General features: G+C 39.2%; 1 protein-coding gene across 2 annotated transcripts; it reads right to left on the reverse strand.

Moving 5' to 3' along the window:
- Window positions 1-76: 76 nt before the first annotated feature.
- On the reverse strand, window positions 77-9,244 carry ak1 (adenylate kinase 1). 2 transcript variants are annotated; one of them, XM_043238497.1, is made up of 7 exons: window positions 9,118-9,244; window positions 3,527-3,564; window positions 2,283-2,318; window positions 1,132-1,295; window positions 919-1,035; window positions 242-433; window positions 77-163 (listed from the first exon to the last, which is right to left on the reverse strand). In XM_043238497.1, exons 2-7 carry the CDS (start codon window positions 3,531-3,533, stop codon window positions 95-97), a joined length of 585 nt encoding a protein of 194 aa, XP_043094432.1. In that variant the 5' UTR covers window positions 3,534-3,564; window positions 9,118-9,244; the 3' UTR covers window positions 77-94. The 2 variants fall into 2 exon arrangements, with proteins under 2 accessions (XP_043094432.1, XP_043094433.1); XM_043238498.1 differs by lacking the exon at window positions 9,118-9,244 and adding an exon at window positions 5,869-5,892.
- Window positions 9,245-9,367: the final 123 nt, after the last annotated feature.

A 9,367-nucleotide genomic window follows, 5' to 3' on the forward strand; every position in this document is an offset into this window, starting at 1 on the left:
TGCAATAAAGTTATTGTTACGGCAGAAACGGTGAGTATACGTGAGAGAAAAGGCCAAAGAATAACCCAGACGAGGCTTTGTAGTCAAGTGCTGTTTACTTCAGCTCATCAATAGCTTTTACAACAATAGCAAATACCTCATCCACCGGCAGCTCGGAGTTAATCTGGAGGAGGAGAGAGAAATCAGTCGGTAAAAGAGTCTCGTTTGAGTCAATCGCTCTCCGGTCAGTGTTTCCGCTCACCTTTCTAACAATGCCGCGACTCTCGTAGAAAGCGATGACGGGCTCTGTGGCTTTGTAGTAGAGGTCCAGGCGCTTCTTAATGGTCTCCTCGTTGTCGTCTGCACGGCCGCTGGTCTCTCCGCGCTTCATCAGCCTCTTCACCATGGTCTCGGCTTTGGCGTCGATGTACAGCAGCAGAGCTGGAGCGCCGATCTGACGGAGAGAAGGGAGAGACGTCATGCTCAATCTGAACAACTCTGCATGGAGTTTATGGGTTTGGTAAACCAGAGTCCCACAAGTCTCCTGTTTAGCCTGTATATGCTCCCACTAAGTCAAATGATGAAAAAGAACCAAACTGCCTATCATGATATGATACCTAGCCTTATCTCCAGCTGACTATAGCCCCATTGACTCCCTCTGCTGGATGTGTCTGAATTTTCTTCAGTTAAACAAGGAGAAAACTAAAGTCATTGCATTTAGAAGCAAAGATGAAGTTCTCAAGGTGAATGAGTACCTTGAGTCTAGGGGTGTTGTGTGGTTTACTAAAGGCGACACTTACTTGCTTAACAACTTGCTCAGTTATTCTGAAGCAAAGTAGTGCTGTAGGGTTTGACCTGAAGTTATGGTGAATAACCTTCAGTGCTTTGCATTTTTGCATTGTTGAATACTAATGGTAATCACAGCTTGTGTTGCTTTACCTTCTTCTCGAACTCCTCTCCCTGTTTGACCTCACGAGGATACCCGTCGATCAGGTAGCCCTTCGAGACGTCGGCCTTGGCGATCATGGCGTCTTTGATCATGTCCAGAACTGTGTCCTGCAGAAACCAGAGCGGCGCGTCAGAGCTCATCAGCTCATGCCATCAGCCCTGGGAAATGCTTTTATTCAGCGTGTGAAGGGTGATAGGACTGACCAGAGGCACGAGTTCTCCCTTCTGCATGATGGCCTGCAGCTGTTTGCCCCTCTCTGAGCCGGATGCCACCTCCGCACGCAGCAGGTCACCTGAGGACAGGTGAGTGTAGCCATACTTTGCCACTATCTTCTCACACTGGGTGCCTTTTCCTGAGCCGGGGCCGCCTGACGTAACAACACTGGTCAGATCCCAATATAACATTTCTTTGATTTTATTTCAGCAAGCTGTATGATGTGAATTATTAACATTTGTTAATGATTTCAAAAGAAGTCATCTGCCCAAAAAAGGCTTTAAAAATACAGTAAAATTCAATTTCAATTCACTATTTTATATGTTTTAAAATGTAAACGTAATGGTAAAGCTGATTGTGTCACATGATACTTCAGAAATAATTCTAATATGTTTATTTGCTTCTCAATAAATATTTCTAACTACTATCGGTCTTAAAAACTGTTTAAAAAAAGCACAATTTATCAAGGATGCATTAAACTGATCAAAACATCACGTAATACACACACAAACATTTGAAATAAATCCTAAAATCCTAACATTTTTCTTGATCAGAAAAATACCATTAAATGATTTCTGAAAAATCATGTGAAAATTAATCATGCGGAAAATTCTGCTTTGTTCACAGCAATAAATTACTTTTTAACATATATTCACACAGAAAAGAGTTGTTTTTAAATTGTAATAGTACTTCACAAATTTAATTTTGCATTTTTGATTTAAAAAAAAAAAATAAACACAGTCTTGGTGAGCAGAATATACTTCTTTCAAAACATTTTAACATCTTAATTATTACAAAACATTTGTCAGCAGTAGTCATCTTAAGACGTTAGATGGACCAGCAGTGCATACTGACTTTTGAAATGGTTAAAAAATGCTAAATGACATGTTGTTTTAATCACAGTTCTTAAATAAATGTTTTTAAGTTTCTTTTAACAATGAATAATATTAATAATAATATTAATTACTTGCTCTGACATGAGGAAGAAACGGCTAAGAGGTGTTTCTAGGATTTACATGATGTTTAGACTTCTCAACAAACAAACAGAACATCAAAAATCTCAAACAAAATACCATTTTTTTAATGATTGTTGGTATGAATTCTGTTGAGCTGTGAAGTATGTAAAGGCGATTCAACTTACCCACCACAAAGACGATCTTAGCATCTTTAATTTTGTCTGTGACAAAATAAAACATTCGAATCAGTCCAAATGTAACATGCGAATTAACAGAGGCTGTGTTAATACATAAAAGAACAGCTCATGAACTCCAAAGCGTCTTTCAGTGCTATCTGACTTTTTCTGAGTTTTCCCATCATTTACCATCTGTATTCAGCGCAGCGACTGCTGATTTACTCAAGCAACCTGACCCCATTTCTGACCGCAGTTTTTCAGCTTCACTCTGATTCTGCTCTTTCCTTCAGTTACTCCTAAATGCTTGAGGTCCCCATGGCAACTGTTGTCAACATCATTCAGGTTCATCCAACTGGTTTGATCCTAAACTACTACATGTGAACAATGGCTGTAACCGGTATAACACATTCTAGTTGTGTGTGTGTGTGTGTGTGTGTGTGTGTGTGTGTGTGTGTGTGTGTGTGTGTGTGTGTGTGTGTGTGTGTAAAAAAAAAAAACAATTATATAATATATATAATATACACATTTGTACAATTAGAATATACTGTTCATGAATGTTACGTGATGTTACATGATGTTACGTTATATATTTTGTGTGGAAATTAAGTAGCAGAACGTTGTAACCTTTAAATAACATTATAATCACAAGAAAATGGACATTTCAGCAGTTTAGAAACATTTTAAAACAATGTATCTATAAGGTCTATAATGTGTTAAAACTGTATATGAAACGCGCCATACATATAGGCTACTGTAAAGAAACTCTGGCAGTACAGCGAGCGTCCACATGAGGGCAGTAGAGACCACCACATGATGATGATGATGATGACTGATGAAGACTTTCAGTTGTGTGAATCATATCGACCGTCACTGTTTATCTGCTCGTCGGTTCTGCATATTTGTGTTTGCCATTGAGTCTGATTCTCACAGTGATCCAGTGACAGTCTGTGTGTGTGTGTGTGTGTGTGTGTGTGTGTGTGTGTGTGTGTGTGTGTGTGTGTGTGTGTGTGTGTGTGTGTGTGTGTGAAAGTCAGAGGTGTTGTTCTTCTCAGTCAGTCTGCAGTCTCTCTTTAGGAGGCCCTTGTTTTTTAACCCTGATTGTGTTTCATCACACGTCCTGCACCAGGCAGACTCTACCACTTCCTGAAGGCTGTTTCATTCAGTTGACCCCATGAAATACATCTCACGAACATCAAAAAACCTTTCAAATCATAAAACAGGCTATTAGGCTACAGATTGAATAAAATTCTCACCTGCCATGGTTGTCTGTTATGTGAGAGATGTAATGGTCCTGTAAAAGCAATAAAAGACAAAGATTAGTCCAGATAAAGAGTTGAAAGTCTTGTTGATTTGAAGTCTGTCATTCATTTATTCTCATTTGAACTCTTGGTAACAGATCACAAAGTTCACAATATTTTTTTTTTTTTTTTTCTGTGGGGAAGATGAGCAGATTCCAGAGGAGAAATTCAGAGGAGAAATGTTGCTCAAAGCATCAGTGTTTCCCAACAGAGTCCTGTAACACTGTCACACAGTGACCCAGCAACACTTTAATACATTACACTCCTCCCTCTCACACACACACACACACACACACACAGTGTACATTTATGACTCATCTATTTACCGTTATGCCTGTGTCACTGTACCGTACGTGAAGTTAAATATGTCCCACTTTTTCCAAACTGAACTCCAGTCCATTATCTGAACTTTGCACCAGATATGAATTTATGAATATGAGTTGTACATATCATGGGAACATGTATGATATAATCCATGTGTCTTTTGCATCTCTTTATTTTTATTACGATTCATACAAATTGTATGCTGCGGTGCCTTTAAAGAAAAAAATGCTTTACGATCCCTCTAGCGGTTAAAAATGAAACTGCACCCGTTTGGTTGGAGAACGTTATTCCAGCAGAAGAGATGGACAGGTAAGTTGCTGGTTGTTTTTACAACCAACTGTTCGCATCGGGTTTAGCATTTTGAATAATTGACCGTTTTTTTTTTTTTTGTTCGTACCACAAACGTTTGTCTTCAATGAGCCGTGTACGGATCACGCGACGCGCACGTGTATGTATTTCCCGCGAAATCCGACTGCAGACATCTCTAAAATTTTACTGTTTCCTATAATATTTCATAATTTGTTTTTGTCTTATAGTATATAATTTTATCGTTTTTATTTAAATTTTTCTATTTTTAACTGTTTACGCACAAAATCCTTACTTGTCACACAATCTGTAAAACCTGTCACTAAAACAACAGAAGCACACAACAAATCGGCCTTTAACTTTACAATTTCACACACAATTCTCTGTGTGACAAGTTATTTTCTCCTTTTTAGGAACACAACCAATCAAAAAGCCACACACTAACTGCCATCACTACTTTACTTGACATCAACCAATCATGGCTTTAGAATATATATATATATATATATATATATATATATATATATATATATATATATATATATATATATATATATAATGAAAGTATAATATAATGGCAAAAAAATATTTGCAATGTAACACAAATTTTGCTTTTGAGAAGTGTTGATGTTTTTTATAATGCGGTGCTTCTTTTAGCATTTTGTGCATGCAGTTCTCGGACGTCGTTTCGAGGGACGAAAATTGAAAATGTGTGTAAGCAGTTAAAATTGTTTTTAAAATGGCAGCACTTTACAGAAAGATCACATTTGTTAGCATCGGTTAATTGTTGCTATTGAGCGGCTGTCCGGCCGTGATCAGGGATTCTTCAGCTGCTCCGTGCAGACAGGAACAGCACAAGCTTTCACACACTTCACCACACTATCACCAGTGCTTCTGCCGAGCAGCACAAATATGTTCATGTGTTGATGTTATCTGTTCACAGTGCCTTTTTACAGTTCGGCTTCAGTAAAGGCTGTACTTTGAAAGCTGCCGTATATATTTCTGTACTGTAATACTCTTACAAAGGAACTTTTCAAACTGTCAATGCAATCTTATAACTTAACAGCTGATGAAATATTTAGCATTGTGCAGTTGCGAATCATCGAAACCCTGAAGCCAATCATACTATTAATGCATCGAGTTGCCGTCTTTACGTAGATTCGGTGACACAATGAGATGGTTATGCATAAACGAGCTGACGTTCCTCCTAGCTATAACTTATTCGAGCTATTACACCTCAACACGAAACCAGAAGAGGAACCCATAGACGTGGAGAGCTATTACTGCCTGAAACTTTAAACAGTATAAAGTGAGCTAGAATTCAAAACTCTCAAACACTCGTTTATTTACGTACGTTTACGCCATCATTTTAAGCTGCAGAGGTCATTTTTGGCCTCAAGTTGGAATTAGTTTCGCATTGGACGTGCGTTTATGCAAATATTTCAGATACTTAATCGCAACCATGGCTTGCGTAGACATGTAGACTGCCGTCTAACAGCTGAGCATGAGTCTCTGCATTATTAACTGTATGAAACGGCTCTGTTGAAGAGTTTAGTGACTCACAGTTGACACACCCACCGCATCGACCGAGTCTCCGGAGAGGATTCGTAAAGCACGAATACTCTAAACGCTACAGCAGAGAGTGGTTCATAAAGAGCGTGTCTTACTGTTCTGGAGTTCTGCAGTCAGGCTGAAATACCCCCGTCTTGGAGCGTCTCGATGGCAAGTGTAAACAGATCCCTTTTTCTTGTGACGGCACAGCTGGTCATGTGACCCACAGTGTCTCTCATGCATGCAAATCCAGTGTTCTCTAAGACCTGCTGGTCTGTGCTATAGCTGCAATGCTATTTTAAAAGAGCAGCGCTATAGTGAGTTCCCGTAGTGACAATGAAGCTTTGAGAGAAGAGTGTCTTGTATGAATGACTGTGAGAGATCTTCGCTCACTGTTGAAGCGTTTGAGGATTTGCATACCGTTTAATCGAACAAATGTCCATTATTAGATGTTTCTGCAGTGGCCTTCAGCACCTTAATCTTTTGAATGCAGCACAGTTGGCGCAAATATGTTTTTAAAAAAGGATTGTGACATTGTTTCATTACTATTGTGTCATGTTAAAAGGCACACTACTTCGCTATTAAAGACTCAACATGTCTCAAAAATTAATATCTCGTATAGAGAGCTCAATATTTCTAATTGTTAAAAACACTTCTGATGGTTAAATACATCTATTCTAATAACCTTATGCATAAGAAAATGCATAGGGCTATAGTAAATAAACTTAAATGAAACTTGAGCCGAAGCAACAAGTCTAGCCATGTTTCCGTTTAAATTTGTAAATGAGGGGATATTATGAGATTCAAAATTATGAAACAATACAAAAGCATGCCACTCCTATTTCCTCCATTGTCTAATGTTGACTTGGTCAAGCCGACATAGTAACTACGGCTAGGTTTCCAGAATTGACATTTATAGGGTTCAAAGTCTTACATACTGACTTGTATATCTCGCATGTAGTCAAACGCTGCTGAGTTTAGAGAACGTTTTCCACCGTTCAGAAAACTATGCAATCAGGAAAAGACGAAAACACATTTGAAGTGCTTCAGGAAGTGGTTTCAGTCACATTCCTGGTCCAGTGTACGTGTGTTTGTTTAAGATACAAGAAACTGAAAGTGTAGCGCATGTTTCGTTTTACGCAGTGAACTCCACTGGCACTCGGCAAGCGTTATGTAATGCACTGATCAGTTCTCCGGGTTGAAAGGGTAACCCTGAGCCACTCTAAATGTCACCCAAAGGCCTGAATCAGCGTCGGACACCTCAGCGCTGCCTCTCCGGCCTATTATGGTGATTTTTGTAGACCCTCTGGCATGTGAGACTGTTGTTCTTGGCACTGACTGGGCATGCGTTTGTATGGTCTACATGTGTGTAATGTACTGTATGATGCTGATAAATTGATTATGGCAGAGATTCAGGCACACGTGAAGCGGACACAGCTCCAGCAGCTCTCTCTCTCTCTCTCTACATGTCTTATTTCTACTGACGTAAAGTGTCTATGGAAAGCATTAGCTAAGAATCATAGCAGCTTTAATGGCTTGTGTTATTTACCGCTCAGCTTTATAAACTGCAGTACATTATGTGACTCTCAGCAAACGCTAAATTCCAGTCCAAACGTACAGTGTCTGTATCACATTATAACATTATAAAACTGAAACTAAAATGAAATATAAATTTAGAATATGTAATATATAATTTCATAACAAAAATGGCACTATTATATACACTATGCATAAAATATACTTTTTTTTTTTTTTTTTTTTAAACAATGTATGTGACTGTAGTAAATGGAACATAAAGCCTCAAGTCTTTTTTTAAGTTAGTTTAATTGTTTTTATAAACAGTTTCTAAGATCAGTAAACTCCCATTTGCTCTTTTCACAAACAACATAATTAAGGGATTTTTGCAGCAGAAGTGTTGCCATGACTACTCAAATTGGTGCTAGAGACGAAATACTGTCACTGTGCATCAGCAAGCAAAATCAAACGAAGTTTAGAAAGGTTGGGAAGGACTTTGATTATATAACACTTTTTTTTGGTTACTAGATAGCATAACTCTGTAGAGTTTCATGTCAGAGTCCAAGACGAGAAGGCACATATGCAACCTGCAGTGCACAGAGCCGTAATGAGTTCTATTAAAAGCTGCCTGTAAATATGAGCCGGACCGCTCGGCAGACAGCTGCTCACAGTTTCCCATGAGCAGCCACAAATGAAATCTTCTGCATGCAGTGCGTTTTAACACAGATTTCAAGATGCCTTTAAATTTTGCAGCATTTTTGTAATATTTTCAAATAGCGCATTTTAAACTTATTTAATGCAATGTGGTTGTAGTGCAACCTTGTTGCTGCGTTATTGTTCCTGCCAAAAAAAAAAAGGTGAAAAGAATTGGCATTTTTCACTCAGAAATGATAGTAATTTTCACTGAATTTTTGAACTTAATAATACAATTAAACTAATCTAAGTTATATTATTAGATCATTATTATATAAAGTGCTGCCACATTTGCATAATATTATAGTTGCATTACATAATAGTCAATTGTAATCAGAATAACCAAATATATAACGTTTAGCTTGTGAACATTTTCTAAATGGTAGCTTAATGTGATTTCAAGCCATACTTTGTACCCTATTCAGGAATAGATTATTTTTAGGAATATTGGATCCAAGCAAGTGTCTTCAGACTAGATTAAATGTCGCGTATGACCTCATAAATCAGCCATCAAAATTTAGAACTAGCTGCATGTGTTTTAATGGGACTCCGGGTCATGTGACGCGTCCGCGGACACCTTGTGCTGAGTTTCTGATGACACCGATATGAGGAAAACCTCGATCCCGTCCTGTCATGTAGTTTCATGACCCTCCTGTCCACCAAACCAGTCATGAGGAGATGCTAAAAAAAGATGTTCCTCTACGGCGGCAGCTGCTGCCCCCCGCAAAACCAGAGCCAAGACCGCTTCACGTTCAGAAAAAAACGCATTTCTGCTGTTGCCATAGTAACTGAGCTGCTGTAGCTTTAAGAGAGCAGAGCAGCCCTGTTTGACGTAAATGAGGCCGTGTTTACAATGGAGAACATGCAGCTGATTCCATCAGAGTGTGTTTATTCTTGAGCATGCGAGCATAGCATTGAGCAGCTCGTGAGAAAACACGCGGAGACTTCAAAACGATGAAAGGACACGCATGCATCTGTGCGTTTGTCCGTTTGACATTGCAGCTGTCAAAACACATTCTCCTGCAGCTTTGCACTGATCAGCCTGTGAACAGCAAGACCTTAAAGAGCTTAACTCTCTCTCTCTCTCACGCACACACAAACACGCATGATAAGGAATTTCCGTACTGTATTATTGCACTTCCTCTCAGTGTACTGACCTGTCTGTCTCTCTGCGGTCCAGTGAAGGCTGAGCGTCTCCGGCTCCTGTCTGTCTGAGTGACCCGCTGCACGGCAGCCCTCCCTCTGCCCACCACCGCTTTATATAGCACCGCACAGCATGCTGGGAAGACGGAGGGCTGCTGGGAGGGAGTGCAGGAATTTAGCAGATGGATCATAGCTCATGATTGGTTGCTTCTGTCTTCTTAACATTTCCATATATTTTAGGAAACGGCATTCTGAGCAGCTTCA

Source organism: Puntigrus tetrazona, chromosome 5 (assembly GCF_018831695.1).
Source record: "Puntigrus tetrazona isolate hp1 chromosome 5, ASM1883169v1, whole genome shotgun sequence".
In the NCBI taxonomy this organism is placed as follows: Eukaryota; Metazoa; Chordata; class Actinopteri; order Cypriniformes; family Cyprinidae; genus Puntigrus; species Puntigrus tetrazona.